The sequence below is a fragment of the Callorhinus ursinus genome, unplaced genomic scaffold, assembly GCF_003265705.2.
Source record: "Callorhinus ursinus isolate GAN/ISIS: 27379988/994484 unplaced genomic scaffold, GSC_fseal_2.0 scaffold94, whole genome shotgun sequence".
In the NCBI taxonomy this organism is placed as follows: Eukaryota; Metazoa; Chordata; class Mammalia; order Carnivora; family Otariidae; genus Callorhinus; species Callorhinus ursinus.
The window spans coordinates 2,345,931-2,371,030 of NW_027397156.1; the positions used below are offsets into that span (position 1 = coordinate 2,345,931).

At 47.9% G+C, this 25,100-nt stretch overlaps 1 protein-coding gene across 1 annotated transcript; it reads right to left on the reverse strand.

The window, feature by feature from the left end:
• Nucleotides 1–815: 815 nt before the first annotated feature.
• On the reverse strand, nucleotides 816–13,154 carry C1RL (complement C1r subcomponent like). The gene is made up of 6 exons (XM_025851987.2): nucleotides 13,014–13,154; nucleotides 12,210–12,438; nucleotides 6,600–6,789; nucleotides 5,223–5,348; nucleotides 5,019–5,093; nucleotides 816–3,187 (listed from the first exon to the last, which is right to left on the reverse strand). Exons 1-6 carry the CDS (start codon nucleotides 13,094–13,096, stop codon nucleotides 2,415–2,417), a joined length of 1,476 nt encoding a protein of 491 aa, XP_025707772.1. The 5' UTR covers nucleotides 13,097–13,154; the 3' UTR covers nucleotides 816–2,414.
• Nucleotides 13,155–25,100: the final 11,946 nt, after the last annotated feature.

Here is a 25,100-nt window from a genome sequence, read left to right on the forward strand (position 1 = left end):
TGGCGGAGCTCACAGTTAAGGAGCAGGTGGTCCAGGAAGGTAATTCTTAGCTGAAGTTCTCCTATTCATCCCAGGGATTCTAAGTATCATACAACCTGGCTGCAAAGTGACAAACCTGGGCTTCATCAGCTCAGTCCCAGCCCAGCCTCCTCTCTGCCTGGCCACTCAAAGGAAACCTTACTTGCACATTTGTCGTATACCGTTGACTCACACCAAGGACAGAAAGAAGAAACAGCCATATGAAGATTACTCCTGCACTGGTTTAAAGATCAGTATCAGGGGCGCCTGGGTGGCTCATTCGTTAAGCGTCTGCCTTCGGCTCAGGTCATGATCCCAGGGTCCTGGGATTGAGCCCCGCATCAGGCTCCCTGCTCCGCAGGAAGCCTGCTTCTCCCTCTCCTACTCCCGCTGCTTGTGTTCCCTCTCTCCCCGTCTCTCTCTGTGTCAAATAAATAAATAAAATCTTAAAAAAAAAGACCAGTATCGAAGACATTGTCTATTTTATTGTTTATTCCTCTTAGGTTTTGGTTCTGGGGAAAAAAATTTTCTCTCTTAAAGTAATAGTAGGTTACCTTATGTGGTTATATCCAGATATCTAGGTCTATATAGATCTATAGCTATAGGTATATATTTTTTGCCTTGGCAGGGAGAAACATCATTTTTCAATAATAAAAACAAATAAAATGAAACGAATACGTGCTCATTAAATAAAATTTAGCAAAGTTTAGCAATTACGGAGGAATAGGGGAAAACAAAACAGCCAAAATTATACCACCTAAAACAACTTCTGGTTAGTATTTTGGGCTGTTTTTAAAAAAGATTGATTGATTGATTGGTTTTAAGGATTTTATTTATTTATTTGACAGAGAGAGAGAGAGAGAGAGAGAGAGTACAAGCAGGGGGAGTGGCAGACAGAGGGAGAGGGAGAAGCAGGCTCTCCTCTGAGCAGGCAGCCCAACTCAGGGCTTGATCCCAGGACCCTGGGATCATGACCACAGCCAAAGGCAGATGCTTAACTTACTGAGCCATCCAGGTGCCCCAAGATTTATTTATTTTATTTTAGAGAGAGAGAAAGAGAGAGCAAACACAAGTGGGGGGAGCAAAGGGAGAGAGAATCCCAGGCCGACTCCGCACTGATTGCAGAGCCCTACATGGGGCTCAATCCCACGTCCCTGAGATCACGACCTGAGCCAAAACCAAAAGTCAGGCAGCATTTAACTGACTGAGCCATCCAGGCACCCCTTAGGGTGTTTTTAATAGTCTTTAATACTTAGGTTTAAAAATGGTTTAAAAAAACTGAAGTAACCACATGTATGTACAACTTTGAATCCTGCTGTTTTTCAAAGATCAATTTAACCTTTAACCAGGTAAGCTAACTTGACCTTCAGTGCTAGCAAATTTGCTCTCTTCTGTTTTATGGTATTAATTTTCTATTTCCATTTGAACAATCGTATTTTACTCGTGTCTTTCACTGTAAATCACCTCAAGACCTTATTAAAAGTTAAAGAGCTGGTCTTCTCAGGTGGAGCCCAGACCCAGGTGTCCAGCAGCACTGGGGGGTGTCGGCCCCAACATCCAGCCTGGTGCTGGGCTCAGCTTGGGGTCTGCAGGAGACGGGGCCAGCAGGGAAGTGTGAGCGAGGTGTTGTCATCTTCACTGAAGCAGGAATTCCCGGGCAGGACCTGTAAGGATGTGGGGATTGGGAAGGGGAAGCAGAGTAGGGCTGGAGGACAATCGGGAGCTATCATGGTGACCTGGGAAGCCCATGGCCTTGGCAGTCCCGTCCCAGCTGTGGGTTTGGGGCAAGCCACTTTATCTCCCTGGGCTTCAGTTTCCTCATTTGTGAATTGTGGGTAATAACAGCTCCGTTGCAAACTTGCTGTGAGGAGTCAATGAAATGACCTGTGAAGCTCCTGGTATGCAGAACACGTAAGCCAAAATGGGCTGCTTACTAGAATTGCAGCTAGGAGATACCGTTGGCGGGGGGAGGGGGGGTGAAGCCAATAGTTTGAATGTGTGAAGGTCAACTAGAGGGGCTTTGGAATGTTTCAGAAATGAAAACAACTAAGACCACATCCCCCAGACCCCACTTGAACTGGGGGATGAGAAGGTGACCGTCTCCCAGGAGAGTACAGAAAAAGCCGTGTCAGCAGGAGATGAAGTTTAAAGGGAAACTGGCTGAGATGTCCAGGGCTTTCCTGGGTGGAGCGCAAACTGGGGCAAGAAGGTGGAGAAGGAGTGGGGGGGCACTGGGAAGGAGGAGGAGCTCTCTCGCACAAAGGACAGGACAGCGGTCACTTGAATAGGGATTCCCTGCCCCCAGCGCCACCCCTGAGCCCAGTCCTCCCTCCTAACCCTCTCCTGGATGGGGGGATGCTCCACAGCTGGGTGTCACTGTTCAAGCGCCCCCAGGGTCAGTCCTTCCCCTCCATCACTCCCTTGATCCAGTCCAGGTAGTTGAGCACTTTGGTGTAGAAACCATAGCCCTTGCCACAGCCCACGCCCCAGGAGACTATGCCCGTGGCCACCCAGTGATGGGCGCGCTCATCCCATACCACATAGACTCCACCGCTGTCCCCCTGGCAGACATTCTGCTGCCTCATCTTATCCCCAGCACAGAACATGTTGGCAGAAAACACCTCAGACCTCTGCTTCTCTTGGAGCCAGGCCTGGCAGGCGGCGCGCGGGGCCACGGGCAGCCTGGAGTATTTCAGCTGGGTGGTTAACCAGCCCCTGTCCACGCCGAAGCCACTGACGTAGCCCCAAACGCCGCTGCGGTAGAGGGCCTGGCGCTCGGGCAGACAGACCGGGAGCAGGTTGGGGCCCAGCCGCACGCTGCGCCGCAGCTCCAGGAGCGCGATGTCCCCGTCGAAGCTGCGGGACTCGTGCTGGCGGTAGTCCGGGTGCACCACCACGCGGCGCACCGGGTGGCTCCCCAGCCGCAACATCTCGTCTATGCTTGTGTGGCCCAGGAACACATCCACGCTTCGGTTCTTCCCGAGAAAGATGCCGTCCTTGGGATAGATGGTGTGGGCGGCCGTGAGGATCCACCTGTCGCCCAGCAGGGCCCCGCCCCCGCGGCCGTAGATATTGGTGAAAGCTTGCCAGGGGAAGTTGCCCAACTTGGCTCTGGAGGAACCCAGGGCCTCCTGGTTCTGGGCGATGGGGGTGACCGGCCGGCCACAGACTGGGAGAGGAGAGAGACGTACAGGGGATGTCAGTTGCTGCATCAAGATGCATTTGTTAAAGACCCGCTTCCGTGAAGCGCTCTCTCTCCAGCGCCTCCTCAGAGGATTTCTTTTTAAATAAGAATCACTCTTATTTTACCTTAATAATAGGATTAAAAAAATTAATTCCAGTGTCATTAACACGCAGCGTTATATCAGTTTCAGGTATGCAATATAGTGACCCGACAGCTCTACAGGGTCCTCGGTGCTCATCACAGTAAGTGTGCTCTTGGTTCCCTTCCCTTGTTTCCCCCATCCCTCAGACATTTTAAGGCCACTTCCTCAGACTCTTGGTGGGGCCATCCTGAGCAAAATCATGCAGCAAGCAGTTTGTCCTCAGTGCCCGTTGCCTCTGTTTTCTGTGTCCTTCCTCATCGTTGACATCTTCCACCATCACCTGCCCTCCAACCCACTGCCCAAACACTGCATCAGCCTGGCCTGAGAGCTTTCTGAGGGTCAGGAGCGAGATCTGAGAAATTTATTCAGATTGGGTTAGAAAGGCAATGCTTTGACTAAAAAAAAAAAAAAAATGGATTTCAAAAACAGTGAACTTGAACCCTCATATCTTGCTGGTGGGAATATAAAAGGATGCAGCCTCAGCGGAAAACAGCCTGGCAAGTCCTCAAAAAGTGAAACCTACAGGTGTGATGTGACCTAGCAATTCCACTACTAGGGATATGCCCAAAAGAATAGAAAACATATGTTCACACAGAAACTCGTACACGAATGCTCATAGTAGCATTTACCCCTAAAAGGCAGAAAGTGAAAACAACCCAAATGTCCTTTAACTGATGAATGGATGAACAAAAGGTGGTATATCCATGGAAAGGAATGGAATCCTGGCATCTGCTACAACATGGATGAACCGTGAAAACAGGCTAAATGAAAGAAGCCAGACACAAAGGCCACATGCTGCATGATTCCCTTTATAGAAAATGTCGGAAGAGGCAAATCCAGAGACAGAAAGTGGATTAGTGGTTGCCAGCGGGTGGTGGAGGGGAGAGTCTGAGGTGCTGGGTTTCTTTTTGGGGCGATGGGAATGTTCTGGAATTAGTGGGAATGGTGGCACGACCTTGTGGATATACTAAAAATCACTACATGGTATACTTTAAAATGGTTAAGATGGTGAATTTTATGTTACATAAATTTTATCTTAATAAAAAGTCTTAACATGGCAGACTTCCTGGCACTGTGCCATGTGGGTAGGGCGATGTTTTGGGGACAGAGAGCCTGTCTGTGTATCCTTTTTTTTTTTTTTTTTTAAAGATTTTATTTATTTATTTGAGAGAGAGAGAGAATGAGAGATAGAGAGCATGAGGGGGAAGAGGTTCAGAGGGAGAAGCAGACTCCCCGCTGAGCAGGGAGCCCGATGTGGGACTCGATCCCGGGACTCCAGGATCATGACCTGAGCCGAAGGCAGTCGCTTTAACCAACTGAGCCACCCAGGCGCCCTGTCTGTGTATCCTTAAAGCAGCCCATCCCAAGAGCGGGGCTTCTCTTCTTTCCACTCTTCTGACCCTCTCCTCCTTTACCGTCCCCTCTGATGAACTTCCTTTATGCTTCTACTTTCTCAGTTATCTCTTGATCCTGAATAAGGGACAAGATTCTTGCTTCTCCCCTTCTGGGCCCTTCTTGGTTCCCCTCTTCCTCTGCACCTTCCGCCTTTATCTCTCCCTGTCTACCCTAAGGCTTTCCTTTAACCCCCTATGTCCTGCTCCCGCGGGCCACACATGTGGCTGAGGTTTCTTCGGGAAGCGGCCACAGGGTCGGAGCCGGGAGGTCACTACTCACCCGGTATGCAGTGAGGAAGCTCCTCCCTGTCTTGCGTCTCCTTCCAGGGGCCCTGGGGTGTGCAGGTGAGTGTCCCTGGGGAGTGAAATGAGGGGGGCAGAGAGACAAATTCACAGCTGGGAGGTGGGGGTGCTAGGTGCCCAGAGCGCCTCTTGGTGGGAGTGAGGCAAATAGGAGCTGGTTCCCCAGCAGGCGGGGACTCACCTGCTGGCACGGCCTGATAATAGGGCTCCTGGCAGTGGTTCTGGATCTTGGAGGGGTTGTCTCCAGGTGTGCTGGTGGCCTCAGAGGCTTCCCTGGCCCGGCTGATGGGCTGACTGTGGTTCACACCTGTAGGAAACCAGTGGTCAGGAGGACCCTGAACTGGCAGCCCTGGGACTGATTCTGGCCCAGGGCCATATTTAGTGTGACTTGCACAGTCTTTTATTTAGAACATTTGAACCGTTTTTCACTGATAAGATCATCCATGATAAAAATGATTAAAAAATGGAAAGTAACTGTGATAAATAGGCTGTGGGGATACAAGCATTGTCATACATGGCTGGTCAGTGCATATTAGCAAAAACCTCTTTGGAGGGAAATTCAGCAATGCTGAAACTTAAATTGCAAATGCTTTTTCACCTAACATTTCTATTTCTAAGAATTTACCCTCATACACAGGCTCAAAGATGTATGTATATACAGGCATAGCCACAGCAGGACTGCTTGTGGCTGCAGAGTATCAGCAGAGGACTGGCTGCATAGATTATGTGCATCAATCGAAGGAATACTATATGGTCCTTAAAAAGAATTAGGCACTGCTAACCGCATGAATATGAGTCGGTTAAGCGTCTGCCTTTGGCTCAGGTTATGATCCCAGGGTCCTGGGATCAAGCCCTGAGTAGGGCTCCCTGCTCGGTGGGGAATTTGCTTCTCCCTCTCTCTCTGCCCCTCTCCCTGCTCGTGCTCTCTCTCTCTCTCTTGCTCTCTCTTGTTCTCTCTCAAATTAATAAATAAATAATAAATAATCTTTAAAAAAAAGACATATTATTGGGTGAAAAATGCTAGATTTAAGACATGGTGAATATTAGACACGCCCCCCCCGCCGCCGCCGCACAACAATACTTATATTTGAATGGCACATAGAGTGTCTTTGGAAGCATACCCAGGAAATGGACAACAGGGTTGTTTCCGGACAGGGTAGCCAGGGACTAAGGGCCAGAGATGAGAGGAAGACTTACTTCTTATACTATTACCATATCATATTATTTTTTAAAAAAATTATCATGCGCATGCATTATTTTCAAAAAAACCTGAGTTATGATTTGAAAATCTAGAATTTCACTTAAAAATCTGGACTCTTGGCTTCTTTTGAAAGAGGAGATGATCTATAAGCATTCAGCCTATAAATCCGCATGGAAACAATTGCTGGAGCTGAGCCACGCCTGCCCCTTTAATTGGGCTGCTCAGCAGCAGGGGCATAGCTGGGGCGGGGGTTCGGGGGGTGGGTAGGGTGGGGTCACTCAAGCTTCCACTTGTCCCTTCAGGAGACCAGGGGCCATGGCTCCAGGCAGAGGCCGCACCCCCAGGAGGGACACTTACCCACAGCTTGGTAGAAGGCCAGGAAGCCCTTGTGGAGGCCAGTGGTCCTGTCCTGAGAAGAGGCAGGGGCTCGGAAAGTCAGCCGCAATCGGTTCCCCAGGGACACAAACTCCTTCTGACCAGGAGGGCTGCCCAGCGGGGAGCCCTGCTGCCCACAGAACCGACTTAGATCCAACCCACTGGCTGTGATCTGAAAGGGGAGGGTGGGCAGGCAGGTGTGGGGTGAATCTGCTCCACAGGGTCACATCCTCTAGAAGGTCTGCACACCTCTGGGGCTCAGAAGCTGTTCCTCGGGGAGCTTTTCTCAAGTAGCGTCCTGTCCCATAACTGACCCCCAGGTTTCTTTTATCCATGACCAGATACCTAGTATATTTCTTTAGCCTACCATAAGTATCTCATAAAGCCCACTATAGTTACCTACTTTTAAGAAGCTCCTTGGGAACCCCAGGGTTTCTCCAAACAGTCCGCTGGATCATAAATTCTAAGAAGGCAGGAACCACATCTATTTTGCTCACCCTGACTGCCTGATGCTCCAGATGGTACCTACGGTACCACAGCCTTGAATTGACAAATATGCAGACCTATGCCCTTCCCGTCCCACCTCCTCCACCCCCATCACCTTCCACTTGTCCGAATAATTTCCAGTGGCCAACATCTGTGAAGCATAAGACTCTCTGCAAAGACTGAGCCCCTTGGGTTCCTAGCCTTTCCTGTTCTCCTTCCTTTGGAATGTTCCTCCTCTTACTCCAGAAGCTGTTAAGTGAAGCCCTCCACAAGGTGTGAAATCTGTGGACACAAAATGTACACAGTGCGTGTACCCTGGGTATTGATGCTTTAGTATGTTCTTGAAGCAGGTTGTCTCTGCTTCTGTTCCTTCTGCCTGCCTCACCGCTGCTCAAACCCTTTAATGTGGGTTCCCCAACCCAAGGAAGGGCATCTTGGAAGGAGTTCCCCTGGCCCATGCTTCATGCCTAATCTCTTCTCTGGGCACACAGCTCACTGGTCAGCTCATTTGATTTCTGACCTTCATATTGACCCACATACCCTGGGTTCTTGCTAGCTCTTTGTTCTCTCATTCTCCCCAAATCTCAAATTCCTTTAAGCCTCCTTTCGGCCCATCTCTCCGTGATCACAGTAACTGGGGGGAAGTTGGCATAAAGAAAAGTTTTCAGTCACCTGGAATGTCTTGCTCGGGCATGTCCCAATACTTTTCCTTCCTTAGGACATCAACACATTTAATGTCCCTATTTAAGAGACCTACCTCTTGGGGAAGAAGCATTTTACCCTAGGAAACTGTCCTTTACTGCTACACTTGGTTGTTAAGTGCTCCAGTTTTCTTCTTACTCTTCCTCATGAATTGTTGGCTAAATAAAATAACTTAGGAGTCTAACTAGCAAAGTAGAATGAACACCCGACTGAGAGTCCTCAGACCTATGTTAAATTCCAGACTTTGCCCCACCTCCTTGTGTGACATGGGGGGTTTCTTAACCCCAGTTCTCGGTTTCCTCCTATAAAATGGTCCGTGAGGCCTCTTCTAGCCAGGACAACATCATGCCCTATGGCAGTTCTCCAGAGTCTACACGTGGAACGGTGGTGAGGATGACACTAAACACCTGCTCATCCCAAATTCATTCTGTTGTGTGTTCTACAGAAGCTTGGATTTCATCCATCCATCCATCCATCCGTCCATCCATCCATCCATTCCTTCAACAGGTACTGATTATGTTCTATGTGTGAGACACTGTGCTAGGTGCTGGGGATACAGATATGAAGAACAGACAGTTCTGCTACCAAAGAGCCCACAGGCCGGCTGAGCATACTGACGAGTAAAAATGGAACTAGACTCCAGTGTCTTAAGTTCTGCATTTGCAGTGTCTGTGTGATTTGCTTTGGAAGGAGACAGGAGGGAAGGATCCTCTTCCTGAGCTTGAACTCCCTCCATGACAGGGAACAGTCAGGCCAAGATGGAAACTGCCCGTGACTGAGAAGAGCAGGGCTCAAGGTAGGTGCTCAACAGACATAGGCTGAATTAAATACAGTCCCGACTTCCAGTAAAATCTGAAGCAGTAAACACATGAATTTGTCTCCTTTCCCACCTCAAATTCCACCAACATGACAGCAAAGGGATAAAATGGTTGTACGTGATTGAGGGCAAAAAGCGAGAGGACGTGACAGCAGAGGAGGGATGTCAACATTTTGGAAGATGGGTTGGAGATGGACAAATGGCAACGAGTCTTCAAATGTGGAAGACAACATAAAGCAAGCCAGGAAACCCAGGAAAATTTCAGAAATTGGGGTAACCAGGCACCCCTGAGGATGAAGATGAGGGAAGGGCTGACAGAAAGCCATCGTGGGGAGACCTCAGAACTCTAGGTCCCTTTGCCCATGCTGTGCATCCAGGCAACCCCCTCCAGCTCGCCCTGGCAGAAGACCCGAGCGTGAGCCAGACACCCTGGACTTGGGATCCCCTAGCACACTCGACAGAGGAGGTGAAGACCAGTGCGGTAAACAGAGGGCTTAGGTGAAAGTCTACATATCAAACAGTGAGATTCCCTCCTCTGCTTGTTTACCAGAATGTTGGCCACTCTGAGCAGGAGACCCAAGGATTCTGATCTGAGATCAGCTGTCCCTAAAGAAAATACTTCCACAAACTAATATTTGGGAGGTTCCCCAACAGCACAAATAGGTCACCTTGTTGATAACTCTATTGTCAAACCTGTCACTTCACAAATTTTAGATATCCACATGGAGCATCCAGTGCCATCTGAGTATTTCACTCTTAAATATGAATGGACAGCCAAGGATTCTCAGACATTGTAGGAAAGTTTCTAACACAATAAGCAGAGACCAAAACAAATGAACAATGAAAGGGAACCTGGATGAAGTAGAGATAATACAAGGAACAGAAGGAACATTTAAAAATAATCCCTGTAGAGGAAAGGATATTGCCTCTACGAAACAAGAACAATATTCTACACAAAAGTACATTTAGAAGATAAGAACGAGCTTTTAGACATGAAAAAATACATTAGCAGAAAAAAATTAATAAAAAATTCATATTTAAGGGGCGCCTGGGTGGCTCAGTCCACTCAGTCCAGCGGCTGCCTTTGGCTCAGGTCATGATCCTGGGGTCCTGGGATCGAGCCCCGCAATGCTTCTCCCTCTGCCCCTCCCCCTGTTTGTGCTCTCTCTCAAATAAATAAAATCTTTAAAAAAAGTTGGATCTAAAATGAGGAAATCTCCCAGAAAGTGGAACAAAAAGAGATGGAAAACAGAACAGAATGGATTAACAAAACTGGAGAATCAGTCCAGAATTTACAATAGCTAAATTTATTTTCTCTTTCTGAAGAAAGAGAAAATAAAGAGCAGACATCTGGAACTTATATAAAAAATAATACAAGAGCAGTGGGTGGGGAAATACGTGAAGTAGGTGATGGGGATTAAGATTAAGCACCAGGAGTTGTATGGAATTGTTGAATCACTATATTGTACGCCTGAAACTAATATGACACTGTCAGCGAACGGGAATTTAAATAAAAACTTAAAAAAATGAATACATGAGGAGAAGAAAAGTACAGCATAAGGAATATAATCAATAATATTATAATAACATTGTATGGTGACAGATTGGGACTACATTCACTGGGGTAAGCACTGAGCAATGTACAGAATTGTGTTTTCAATATGTTGCACAATTGAAACTAAGATAACATTTTATGTCAACTGTACTTCAGTAAAATAAAATAAAAAATAAAAAATAAAAATAAACATACATAGGCTCAGAAGCCTAAAAAAAAAAAAAAATACAAGAGCATTCCCAGAATTGAAGGACTGGCTTTAAAAAGTCTCTAGATTAGGGGCGCCTGGGTGGCTCAGTCGGTTAAGCATCTGCCTTCAGCTCAGGTCATGATCCTGGGGTCCTGGGATCGAGTTCTGGGACCAAGTCCCATGTGGGGCTCCCAGCTCAGCAGGGAGTCTGCTTCTCCCTTTGACCCTCCCCCACTCGTGCTTTCTTGCTCTCTCTGATAATTGAATAAAATCTTTAAAAAAGAGTCTCTAGATTAAAAACCCCTGTACAACGAGTACAAAAAGACTCGCATTAAGGCACATCAGAATGAAAACTTAGGATACTGGCAATAAGGAAAATGTTCCAAAAGTCCTAGAGCGAAAATACTCAGGACCAGGAATCATCCTTGTACCAGGCTTAACAACACTAGAGCAAGCAGACCGTATCATCAAAATTCTGAGAGAAAATGGCTTGTAATCCAGACCGCGTCCCCAATCCACTATCCATCAACTGTGAGGGTGGACTAAGATGTTCAGGTATATGTGAGATCCTTTACAGCTTATTCTCTCATATCCTTTCTGGAGGAGAATGTGCTCCTCCAAAATAAGGGACTAAACCAAGAAAGAGAATGGTATGGGGTTCAGTTCCAGCACATAACAGGTACAGGAAATGCCCAGAAGGAGGGAGAAAGGCACTTCCAGAACGCTTGAGGCTCTAGAGAGCAAGGAACTCTGAGGAGATAAAGCGTCGTGAGATCTTCAGGTGGGATGTCAACACAAAGCAAGACCAAGAGGTTAAGATTTGTAGTTGATTATTCGAGAGGAGATTTACTCTCCTGGCTAAGAGTTTGGGGAGCTTAGTTATAGACAGAGCCAAGCATACTAGAATCAAAACAAAAACAAACAGAAAACCCAAAAAACTCCCTGAGATTACTGACTCCCGGGAGACCCAAAAGCCGGAGAAGCAAGGACATATAATTATTGTACACCATGTACTCAGAAGGGAATATTTTAAAGTCATGATAATGTAAACAACTAAAAATGCTAATAATGGTAGCTTGGGAGGATGGGGTGGGGAAATGCAGTGAAGGTCTAAGAGAGGTAAAGCGAGTCCTCATCTTCTATGGTTGGAAATTAAGTGATCGTGCACAAAAGTAACACAATAAGCATGCTATTTATACACATGGAAGTAAATGCCAGATGGAGCAGCTACGTGCATCGCAGGCGCTGCCGCTGGGAGAGGCCCTGGGGCTGGGAAGAAGGCTGGAGACTGCTGTTTTCATTATAAGCCTTGTCGTATACTCATTTTTACAAGAACTCTGTGCATGGATTATTTTGATACGAAGGAAATTTAACCCAAAAGATAACGTAAAGTGCTATTTTTAAAGTGTCCTTATCCTGCAGCTTGAACAGTCACCTAAGCTTTTGTTACTATTTAGGCCCAGCTTCCTGATCAGACGGAGCCTGCACTCCACAGACACTTGGTGGATCTTTACTGATGGATGTGTGAGTCCTTGCTATTTGACGCCAGGGTTTTGCAGTATGTGTGTGTCCCTCGGTACGACTTCCAAAGCAGGGCCTGCCCTGCCACCCTCTCTCTTGCTCTGTGGGGCCCAGATGGTAGCAGGGACAAGGGCAGGGCTGAGGGCAGAAGGCAGTGCCCTGGGGCAGACCCTGACCTCCCAGCTAAGCCGCCTGTGCCCCTGACTTGGGCTCTTCATCCATCCTTTGCCATTCAGGACACAGCCATGTCCCCCTGCCTCTGGGCTCCAGGCCAGGAGGCTCCCTCCCCAGAGTCCCTTCAGGACCCCCACTGAAGCTCACTGTGACGGAGTCCTGCTCACAGTCCTGGGACGGCTCCAGGTCGAAGTCCTGGAAGACAAGCCTCACGGCAAAGCCCTCTGGAGCCTCGATGTCAGTGGAGTTCTCTTGGCCTTTGAGATATGGCTCCGGATACCTGGGGGATGTCAGCTGCTGGGGTAGCTGTTGGGCCAAGAGCACAGAGCCCTGTGTGGGGCAAGCCTGGAGGACTCCCCAGAGGAGTAGCCACCACCTGTGAGTGGATGAGAGCAAGATATGGCCACACACATACGGCCTGAGGCCTGTGGAAGTATGAGGAGCAGGGGCAGGCGAAGCTGAGAGATCCAGAGGCCCCGCAAAGGCATTAGCCCTTGAGGCCTGGGCACCTGTGGGCTCCTCCCTTACTGCCTCTCCTCACCCCGATTCCTTCAGCCTCCTAGCCAGCCGGAGCTTGGACTGGGAGTTTTCCACCATTGCTCGTGTCCCAGGACAGTCTCAATCAAAGGAGGGGGCTGCTTTGTGCTTTGGCAGGTCCCAATCCCACCCTGGGATCTGGAAGAGCAATGGTGGTAGGAGGGAGGGACATTTAAATATGTTAGCTCTCCTGGCTCGGACCGCGGAGTCTGACCAACTCCAGGGAAGGCTGCCAGAGGCTACAGGCAACTTTCCAGTTCTCCCCGCAGTAACTGGTTCTGTGTGCGTGTGTGTGTATGTGTGCACGTGTGCGTGTGTGTGTGCGTGTGTGTGCGCGCGCACGTCCCTGGGTCCCACCTTCCCCTCTCCCCGCCACTGTCCTCTCCTCCAGGCCTTTCCGGTGGGCACACTCACATCTTGCCTGGGCAGCTTGTGGAGTGGGGGCTTCTCCAGTGGTTATTTCCCCACTCTGAGACCAGGCATCTGGTACTGGACATCTGGGACCAGCGAGAGGACGTGCCCCACGCCAGGGAACAGGAGGTGGGGCTGGGGAAGGCCCTGAGCGGGAGGAGGGAGAAGTTCCTGGAAATGAATTAAGTAATTCTCCACAGTTCCCTTTTTCTAGTTCTCTGGGTTGAGCGCCACCTGCTGTCTGATTCAGGAATAGTTTGCCCACGACCGGAGAGGAAAAACCCCTCCCAAACCCCATTTGCCCTCAGAAAATATCAGGGGGCCGGGAAGGCACTGACTCTTGACCCTTTTGTACTGTTCACAACCAATTTTTAACTCGTGCATGTATCACACAGTAGGGTGGTCCCTTTAATGGGCCACACACCTCCCTCCCTGACTGTTCGGCTCATTTATGTTAGCAGACTGCCTCTTGTAGAGATTGAAGTTTGTGACCCATGAACTTGAGCTGCTCCTTGCTCCTCTCTCATCAAGCATGGATGGGGGCACTCGCTTAGGTAGTCTTTTGAATCCTGCCCAACAGCCCCTGGAAGCTGCTTGTCCAGCAGTGTCAGGCCCAGACTCAAACTTCTTTAGACAGATACCAGAGACCATGGCAGGGGGCAGAGGCCGCCCTCCCTGGGCCCCTGAGAGAGACACTCACCCATGGCTTGGTAAGGGGTGGGAAGCCCTTGTGGAGGCCAATGGTTCTGTCCTCAAAGGAGGCAGGTGTGTGGAAAGTCAGCAACAGCCCGCTCCCTGAGGAGCCAAACTCCCTGTGACCAGGGAGGGCTGCCCAGTGGGGACACCAGCTTCGAGCAGCGCCCCTGGCTGTGATCTGAAAGGGGAGGGGATGGGGGGAAGCAGGCAGATGTGCGGCGCATCTGCAGCATTGGTTGGCTGCAGGGTCATGTCCTGTTGTGGACTCTAGCTTCAGCTAGAAGCTTTGCACACCTCTGGGGCTCAGAGTTATAACATGTGATGGCTTTGTCGAATGGTTCTCTCCCATTCTGCTCACCACAAAGGCTAAGAACGGCTCCTCACCCACTCTAGTGCTCTTGGTACACTCTTCGTTCAAGAGGCTCTCCGGAAGCCCTTAGGACACTCCCAAACAATGCACCAGGCCAGCGAGCAGGCTGCAGTACGGTAGGGACTGTGGCTACTTGGCTCACCATCACTGATGGCTAACACGGTGCCTAGCCCAAGGATACGATGGCGAAACATGCGTGGCTGAATCCTGACTATATGGGTAGAAAGTCTCTTAATCGGCTTCTTCCCTTTCCCTCTCATACTGACCCTCAACTCCCCCTTCTTCCAGCCCCTCTATCACTTTGCTAAGTACTTTTCTGCTACCACTCTCTGGGACCTGACTTTTCCCTCTTCCCCTTCTTCGGCAGGGTACCTCCTCCAGGTCCTTCCAGGCTCTCCCTGGGTCATCACAAATGACCAGGCTCCTTCTCAAGTGCCATCCCTCTGGTTTCCATTTGGCCCTAGAGCATCCTGCCTCCATCCTTAGTCCAAGGGAGAGCTCAGTAGGCAATCCCTCTCACCCTCATTCCAGAAGTAACCTCTACTCTGGGTCCATGCCCTGCTCAGGTCCCTGGTTGTATGTTCTCCTCCTTCTCATTATTTCTTCCTTTATTTGTCCCTCACCCCACTGCTTTCCTCCCTTTCTCCAGGCCTTTGTGTTCTTGCTTTCCTCCTCCTCCTCCCCGATCCAAGCTTTAGCTCCGACAGCTTCCTCTCCTCTGAGCCTCATGGCACCCCGTCTTCCTGGAGAGCCTCTGGCTTGAGAAGGCAGCTTCCTACTGAACTTGAGAATTTTTTAAAAAAATATTTTATTTATTTGACAGAGAGAGAGAGAGAGAGAGAGAGAGAGAGAGAGAGAGTGAAAGAACACAAGCAGGGGGAGTGACAGAGGGAGAGAGAGAAGCAGGCTTTCCTCTGAGCAGGGAGCCCAATGCGGGGCTCGATCCCAGGACCCTGAGATCATGACCTCAGCTGAGGGCAGATGTTTAACCAACTGAGCCACCCAGGCGCCCCTGGACTTGAGAATGTTTATTGTCTCTCAAGTGGTTATGGTGGAGATGGTGACCCCAAATATCATGGTCAGGGCATTTGTCTTCCTTCTATCACCTTCTATCACCCCCAGGACAGGGCTGCAATGGGCTGCACATTCCAAATCCCCTCAAGTTAATTGAACTTGGGGTTGTGCTGCTTCCCCTCTTCTTTTTCCAGCTCTTCCCCACAAGGCTGATTCCCAGCTTTCCTGGTAGATCGCAGGGCAAGGATTTCCCCCTGTTAATTCAAATTATCACAGACTCTTAAACTCTTTGAAAAAGACAAACAGAGGAATGACATTTTACCTTTATGCTTGAAAGGACAAGACAGTCCCAAAGGTATTCTTCGGTCTAACAAACAAACAACAATCTCATAAATCTTTATGCCTTTTTGAAATTGAAGAGGTTAATTTAAATAATGTTTTCAGGGGTGCCTGGGGGGCTCAGTCAGTTAAGTATCCAACTCTTGGTTTCAGCTCAGGTCATGATCTCAGGGTCGTGAGTTTGAGCCCCGCCTCCAGCTCGGTGCTGGGCATGGAGCCTGCTTGGGATTCTCTTTCTCTCCCTCTCTCCCTCTGCCCCTCTCCCTGCTTTTGTGCTCTCTCTTTAAAAAAATTAATTAATTAATTAAATATTGTTTTCAGACAAATAAATTGTGAATGGCCAACTGGAGTTGCAGACTTTTAAGGTTTACAAATTACATTGTGTTGGTCATATAGCAATCTTCTCTAATGTCTGCATGTCTTAAAAGATTCCTTTGTGCAAATTACACTTCCAAAGATGATATAAATATAACATAGAACAGGATTACATATTTTCACACCAGTGGGACTGAATGTTCTTGATTTACCACTTTATCAGAATCAACTCTATGAAGCAGAATCGTGTCTGATTTTCTTCAACTCTGGGATAAGAGGGAATATGTTCTCATCTTGCTGAGATTTATTTTGTGAGCATTTATGGGGCTTGCTTTTTTAAAACTGAGCACCAGAATTTCATTTTAGGGCATTTAGAGGAGGGGAAAAAAAGGCAGGCCTGAGAAGCTTAAAATGTACAAAAGAGAAAGTTAACAAATGGAATACAGGACACATTCTGGTTTTCACCCATAATTGGGAGGCAGGTTCAGTTACTCCAGGGCAAGTGAGAGGGTTTGGCTCAAGCAAGGCAAAGGAGCTGTGGCTGGGGAAGGCTCTGGGAAGAGGCAGATCTCCGGAAATATAGTAATTCTCAGCATGACCTTTAAAAAAATCTCTAGGGTAGACAGCACTTGCCATCTGGCTCAGGGATAGCTAAAATATTGGAGACAGTTTTTTTTTACCCCAATTGAGGCTGGATATCTCTGAGATCAAGAAAACCTCTTACCCACCAACACCCAGACTTAACTTGAAGGAGAAGCTGAAGGAAAGCTCGGTGGGGTCCATGCCAACTGTTCATTTTTTTTTTTTTTTTAAACTTCTCTATTTCAAAGACTCGATTTCCATTTATTTATGCTCCTGGTTCTCTACTAATCACTCCGCAGACTGTGGTTGTCTCTATCTGTGCCCTTCCTTCCAGACCGGGTGCCCTGGGGAGAGGAGCCATGCCCATGTGGAAGCCTCAGGACACCGCCTCATAGTGGACAGAGGAAGGCTCTCGTGAGGGCGAGTAGAATTCACCTCCGTGGACTCCTCCTCAGTTACTGGCCTGCACGGCTCCACCTAGCCTTGAACTGGAGATCTGGAGATAACAGCCGCTGTCGGAGGTCCTGCCTTTTCATTGGATGTCAGAGTATGTGAGGTGGCTGACTGTGGTCTGCGTGGGAGGGAAGCATGAAGGCCCTTAGAAGTCCAGGTTGGACCACTTTATGCCGATTGCAGTAGTGGGAGGAGCAAACGGAGCCCCAGAAGTGGAAGCCCTCTACTGCCCCCTGCAGGTAAAAAACCAGGACCTGCAGGACCTGCCCAGGAACAAGAGGGACCCTGGCATGAGCCTCCACCAGGGATCTGTCCTGGGAGGAGGGGGCACTGAACCGGCCACTGAATCATAAGGCTTAGGGGCCGGGTATTGTGTTCTTTGTCTCTGATGTTCTTTGTCATATTCTTTTGATTATGCTTCACTATAACCACTCCATCATATACCCGTCTAACCACTCATCAACCCTAACAATACTGGCCACTTTTGCATTTATTTTCACCCACCCTGATTCACTTTATTCAAAGAAAGAAATTCTTAGAGGCAGGAGTCCTACTATCTCCCCATCATGGTCATCATCTCCCTGAGGAGGTCTGATAGCCCTAAGGAGATTGCTAGTGCTTTACCCATGAGAGTATTAACCCTCCCTCTCTTTGTAGCTTTGGTAGACTAACTATCCAATCTTCCAGAACACTCTTCAGGGCCCTCTATTGGGAGAGCATATATCTCGGTTTGGTTGGAACAGTCCCAGTTTACGCTGGTTGTCCTGGTGTAATTATTACTAGTGCCCTCCTTCCCCTGGTTTGGACAATAAGCTGTCTGGTCATCCGAGGGCAAGGTGTTTTGCAACTACTTCGATATGGCGACTCTGCTGCAAGAAACCTCCCTCTCCCCAGCCCCACTCACTGTCACTTGTCACTGTGGTCGCTACCCCAGTCTGAGCCCTGATTGCCCGGAGCCCTTTCTGGCAGCTCTGAGCCCACTACATCAGTTAGCACGCTTTCATGAGCAACATGATACTCCTCTGGAATCCCATGTGGGATACGTGCTCACCAACATATCTCTGCTTCTTCCCTCTCCACCAAAATCAGAACCTCCCTTCTCTTTAATACTTAAAAAAATGTCATCTTAATGTACTCAGGTCTGAAAGGTGGGAGGGGATGGCTTGTCCCAAAGTTCCGAGGCCTGTCTACTAACCCCTAAGAACTTATCATGAGAAAGAGGCTGGGAATATCCCCCAAAGAACCTTCCTGCTTCTACCCTGCCAGAGTGGCTGGAAGGGAGGGCAGGGAGGAGTCCTCAAAACAGGAAAAAAAGATTGTGCTAGAGATTTTCAGTGTGTTTGGAGTGAGGAAAACCACTGTAGTGGAGTAGTATTGTGCCTCACTCTGCCTCTCAGCAGCAGTGTAGACTGCTCTGTCAAAAATGATTCATCATGAGAGAGTGGGGGTTTGAAGCTGAGACCTTTCCCCCACAGATCACTCAATGAAAGCATTCATTTAGAAGTTGGATTGTTATAGAGGGAATTCCTCATATGGGTGGGAAACTATCTGTCCCAACTCCTTTTCTCCCAGACCGAAGAAGAACTTACCATTCAGATGCCAAGACATGCACGTGTAGACACATTCATTTATTCAACCAATATTTCTTGAATGTTACTATGTACCAGGTGTTCTAGGTATGTGGAACGTATGGAAATTCTTACATGCCATTTGGTCCTACATTCTACACACACACACACACACACACACACACACACACACACACACACACCCCTTTCATATAAGAATCCATTGTTTCTTCCATTTTGAATCTTGTAATGTGGCTCCTCACAAATGTGGCAAGTTACAAGACCCAAATAGGGTATGTTCTGGAACTTTGGTTTTTCCAGGCTAAAAAGGTTCAGGAGAGCTATGGTTCATGGCTATGCAGGGTTGGCAGGAGAGTGATGGTCAAGACAGACACAATTTCCCAGGTACAGTCCTGGTATCAAGTCTACCTCTCTTCATACACCAACACCTACCACACCTGGGAATAATCTCCCTTGTCCATCTTTTGAGGAGCAGGCCCCTCTGGCCAGGATTTCTTCCCTTTCCTAGGAGCACTGAAACCTGCCCTCTTATATAATAACCCTTAGGGTCACCTGGAGCATCTAGGAAGCCAGAGACACATCCACAGGGGCAAACAATGGTCCAAGTCCATGAGCCATCTGGTGGGAAGAAACCCGATAAGGCTCCAATCAGAGCTGGGGGTTCATCCCTAGCTTCCCTTCAGAGCATCATTCCCTACTCCATGATCGTCTGTGATGGGCTGGATTGTACTCTGCTCCTAAGCTTGTGCTCCATTCTAAGAGGGCACATACTGGAGGTTAGTACTTCTGAGAAGACTTTCTTAGAGATGTTCTGGAGGACAGGAGGAGAAAGGCCTTAAAAGAGAATCCCAGGGCACATCGGGTGACCAACTGTTCAACTTGCCTGGGACTGAGGGCTTGCCTCGGATGTGGACCTTTCAGTTTTAAAACTGGGCAAGTTCTGGGTGAACCTGGATAATTTCCCCTAGTGGACAGGGGTTCAAGAGCTGGGTGGAGGCTGGGTGGGAAAGAGGCAGGGAGCTAAGGGGGGCAAGAGGTAGTGGCCATACTGCTGCTGGTATCTTGAGCAGTCCAGATCCTGGATGTGGTCCCTGTTTGGAAGAATCTAACACTTTGAGTATGAAGGCCTGCCCTCGTCCCACATAGGTGGTGTGGCTGCAATGAGTGTTGGGGTCAGGGGACAAAGCATCCAGGGACTTGGGGGTGGAGAAGGAGCCTGATGGCTCTCTGTGCAGCTGGTTGCTGCGGGCCCATGTGAGGCTGGGGCTGGGTAGCTGTGCCTCCATCCTGCATTCAGGACCACCTCCCCTGCACTGGGGCTTCCTCTCTGGCTGGCAGAGACATACAGTCGGTTGTTGCTCTGTAGTTTGTAGCCTGGCGGGAAAAGTAGAAGTGGCTACCCAAGCAATTATAGCATCAGTGCAGACACAGGGGCTCTTCAGGGCTGGCACTGCACAGGAGGGTACCTTTGACCACATCCAGGAGTGGGGATGTAGGAAGAATGCCAGGCTTGGGCTCTGGAGCCTTGGGGAAAGGAACATCAGAGGGAGAACTAGAACTCTCTTTTAATATTATCATCACGAGACACTTTTGTTTCCCTTGACCTCTCTGGGGGCACAGGGGCTGGGTTCGGCTGTGGGGCTATAGCTCCAAGCCTCTGAATCACCTCCACGCACATCACATTGTGTGATGTCTGGCTCATAATCAGGTTGTCAGCTGTTTGAGCGTCTCAGGGATTTCTACCCTTGTTCCCCTGGGTCATGAATGCATGGGTCAGACTCCAGGCAGCTTAGCTAAGACTGAAAGAATTCAACTTACATCTGAACTACTGGGGTGCCTGGGTGGCTCAGTCAGTTAAGCATCTGCCTTTGGCTCCGGTCATGATCCCGGGGTCCTGGGATTGAGCCCCGCATCATCCACCAGCTCCCTGCTCAGCCGGGGGTCTGCTTTTCCCTTTCCCTCTGCTCCTCCCCATGCTTGTGCTCTCTCTCTCTTTCAAATAACAAATAAATAAAATCTTAAAAAAATTTTTTTGAACTACTGCTCTCTCAAGATAGTCTGCAGTTTGAGTTAAGCCAAGCTAACTGCCTCCTTGGAAAACAAAAACAAAAACAACAAACACACCAATACTCTTTGGAGGAACCACACAGAATCCATAGTCTTTATAGTGTAACCTCACTGTGTCCAGGATACAGTCCAAATTTACTCCAAATATGAAGAAACAGGAAATACAAACCACACTCAAGCGAAAAGACAACAGAGATGTTCCCCAAGATGAGCCGGATGTTGGGATCTGTACACAAGGATTTTGGCACGCAAAGACGCAAAGAAGAATATGCTCATGTTAAAGAAAAAAGATAGGAAACATAAGCAGAAAAATATAAACTTTTAAAAAGAACCAAATGTAAATTTCAGAATTCAAAGATGTCATACTACATGAAATTTTTAAAAAATCACTGGAGGAGCTTAGTAGAAGCATGGAGATAGCCGAAGAAAGAGCCAATGAACTTGCAGATAGATAAACAGGAATTATCCAATCTGAGGATCAGAAGAAAAAATTTTAAAAAATGAGCAGAAACTCAGGGATCTGTGGGACAAAACAAAACAAAACAAAACAAAACATAACAAAACAAACTCAAACCCTCTAATATATGTGTTCTTGAGTCCCAGAAGGAGAGGAGAGAGAGAACGAGGCAGAAAAAAATATTCAAGGAAGTATGCTGGATATTTCCCAACTTTGGTAAAACACAAACATTTTCAGATTCAGGAAGCTTGGTAAACTCGAAGCAGAATGGAAAATAAAACCACCACCACGACAAAGGCACATCTAGGAAGATCATAGTCAAACTGCTACAAGCCAAAGGTAAAGAGAAAATCTTGAAAGCACCCAGACGAAAAGGACACACTGCATACAGAGAAGAACATTTTCAATGTCACGATTTTCTCATCAAAAACACTGCAGACTGGAAGACAGTGGAACGACACCTTTAAAATTCTGGAAGAAACAAAATAGTCAATTCAGAATTGCTTTTCCAGTGAAAATATTCTTCCAGAATGAAGATGAAATAAAACCATTCTCAGACAAAAGAAAACTCGGAGAATTTGCCGTCAGCAGACCTGCAGGATGAGAAATGCTAAAGGGAGTGTGGGGCCTGGGAGGGAAGGAATCCAGGTGGAAGACAGAGTTGCAGGGTGCAGTGAAGAGACATGGTAAATTTGTAGCTAAATAGAAAAATCTGGTTTTTCTTCTTCTTCTTTTTAAAGATTTTATTTATTTTTTGACACAGAGAGACACAGAGAGACACAGAGAGAGAGGGAACACAAGCAGGGGGAGTGGGGGAGGGAGAAGCACGCTTCCCGCGGAGCAGGGAGCCTGACACGGGGCTCCATCCCAGGACCCTGGAATCATGACCTGAGCCGAAGGCAGATGCTTAAGGACTGAGCCATCCAGGCACCCCAATCTGGTTTTTCTTCTTAAATAAAAAAGGCATACCTGTTTAAAGCAAACATTGTAACATTGTATCATGGAGTTTATAACATATGTAGATGTAACATACAGGAAAACTCTAGCATAGTGGATATGGGTGGACTCCTTCAGTTCTGGGGTTCTTCATGCAATATTAACTCTAAGGAGATGAAAAAGCTGAGGATGTGGAGCAGCAATTCTCTCCAGGGCCGTAGCTCTCGGCCTGTGGTCTGGCAAGCCCTGGGGGCGCCTGAGATCCTCTCGGTGGGGGGGTGGGGGGGTGGGTTTTGAGGTCGAAATCACTTTCACAATAATACTAAGATATTTGCTTTTTTCTCTTTCTTTCATGAGAGAACCACGGAGTTAACAGACGCCCCATGAGGTGTGGCGACATCATCCCCTGACGTGTATTTGTGCATCCTTGTGTCTTAAAATATTCGCCAATTTAATTTCTAATACAGTGACTATGAATAGATATAACCTACATAAACAAAAGTTCTTTGAGGTTCTCAATTTGTAAGGGGATAAAGTCTGAGAAGAACTGCCTTAAAGCAACCACTAGAAATACTACACAAGGAATACAATACGCTGAATACAATACGATATAGCACAATGCAATAATTTTTTTTTAAAAGAAAGGCAAAGAGGTATAGCTAAAAGGCCAATCTATCAATTAAATTAAAATGGAATTCTGAACAGGCTTAATTCACAGGACTCTTTTCTAACAGGGTGACCTATTAGAAATCGTCCTGGTTGGTCTGGGACAGAGCCGTTTCCTGGGATACAGGAGTTTCACAACTAAAACTGGTTCAGCCCCACACCAACTGGGACGATTGGTTATTTCTAGCCCTTCAAATCAACTACTTTGTCCCTCTTTCCCTTGGGCAAATGTGAGCCCCTAAAGAGCAAAAGCCACATCTGTGCTATGCGTAGGCCCCCGACAGGTAAGAGGCCTGGATGAAGGAGGGAAAGGAAGCAAGCTACGAAATCATAAGTATACCATGTTCACAAAAATAGAAAACATCCATGAGAACAATCTGAAATGACTGTGACCATCTTAGAGTAGAGGGATGTGGATGAATTAAAAAAATGTTTCTCTGTGGGTGCCTGGGTGGCTCATTTGGTTAAGCGACTGCCTTCAGCTCAGGTCGGGATCCTGGAGGCCTGGGATTGAGTCCCACATCAGGCTCCCTGCTCGGCAGGGAGTCTGCTTCTCCCTCTGACCCTCCCCCTCTCATGTGCTCTCTATCTCTCATTCTCTCTCTCTCAAATAAATAAATAAAATCTTAAAAAAAATAAAAAAAATAAAAAAAATGTTTCTCTGTTTAGTGAAATTTCTTTAATGTTATTAAATCACTTTAATAATTATAAAATAAATGTATTTAGAGCGATAATTATGGCTAGGTGAATCTTTCTAAGCCAGAGAAGATTAGAAGGGTGAGGCCATGGATCCTGAAGATGATGCTAGACCCTGAAGATGATGCTAGACCCTGGCTCTGAGGGCATGTTTAATCTGCATGATTAATGAAGAAGGGCTTTCTGTCCTTCAGTACACACTCAGGCCAGGCACAGATGCTTTCAACCTTGGGGGGCTTCTACCTAAAGACAAGTTGATAGCCCACTGTCTCAACTCCCTACTGTGTCTCCGATTCTCACTTACACCTTCTGCACCTTCTGCACCTGCTTCTGGGTCCATTGCATCTTGTTTCTCACTAACCAAGAAGAGGCAAAGGGCAGAAGCAGAGAGGGGGATAGGATTGAGAGAAAGCAGAGGGAGTACATGATGTGAGTGCAGGAATGCAGGAGAACATTTTCAGTTTGAATTTTTAGTTTTTGGTTTAAATTTTGAAATTCCCGTTGGTGCTGCCACCTGCTGTCCTGCATCAGGAAGGGCCTAAGAGGAACAGTGGGGGCTTTTCCAGACCAGGGAGGTTTTCCTGCAGCCTTCATTAGACCCCAGCATTTGGAGAGGAGTTTACTCTTTCTTGGAATCCAAACAGCCATGGGAGACCCTGGGCTGGTGGGGGAGGGGGGCAGTTTCCTGTTTTTAGACACCTTGCCCCGGGCCAGGACACCGTTGGGTCTTTCCTGCCCTGCATCAGGTAAGGAGCAAAGTACAGGAAGGGGGTGGAGAGCAGAGGGGGCTGAGGAGGCCTGAGTCAGCTGGGCTGAAATCCTGGGCTTCCGTTCTTAATGGACACTAGAGCTGTGGAGAGGGATGCCTGGGTGGCTCAGTCGGTTAAGCATCTGCTTTCGGCTCAGGTCATGATCCCAGGCTCCTGGGATCGAGTTCCGTGTCGGCCTCCCTGCTCGGCGGGGAGTCTGTTTCTCCCTCTGCCTGCCACCCCGCTGCTTGTGCTCTCTCTCTCTCTGACAAATAAATAAATAAAATCTTAAAAACAACAACAACAACAAATAGAGCTGTGGACAGATATTTAGGGGATGGGAATGACTCTAACAAGAGTTGAGTCTGTCCTTCAAGCTCCACTCTCCCCAAGTCATCTCAGGTTATGCAAGGTAGGGCCTCAGTGCCCATAGGTTAAGGATATTCAGGCACAGGCTAAATCAATCCTGAAGGAGTGTCAGCCACTAGTGTTGACCCTCTGCTCCACCTTCCCTACTCTGTCAGCTGTGTCTACAACATCAAGTGATCATGCTCCTCCCCAGCTTAAAACCTTTCAGTGAATGCACCCTCTGATCCACAAGGTGAAGCCCAAGCCACTTGAGCGTCATGGCACATTCTTCATTCATAATTGGGCTCTGCTTGCCTTACACCATGTGGTTCCCTCCTGTCATATGTGTTCCAGCCTCACTGGTGATCTTACTTTTGCTAAACATTGCCTTGCATTTGCACACGTGACTCCTTGGCCACTTCTGTGTTTTTCAGGTATCAGAGACCAAAAGGTAGCATAACACAGTGGCTAAAGGAGTAGGCTCCTAAGTCAGATTCACCAGGCTCAAATCCAGGCACTGCCTCTTAGAAGCTTTGTGACCATGGCCAGCTTATGATGTTTCTCTGTGCCTCTAAAAGTCCTCACCTGTAGAAGAAAGATGAAGACGATGGTACCCACTGGGGTGTTGTGAGGATTACATGAACTAATAACCAAAACTTCTTTGGAGAGTGCCTGGTATTTGGTGAACACTCAATCAAGATCTTGCTTAGAAAGGCAGAATAGTAGCAAAATAGTTGGGTCAGTGGTTTTCAACCAGGAGCAATTTGCTCCGCAGGGGATACTTGAAAATATCTAGAAATTTTTGGCTTTCAC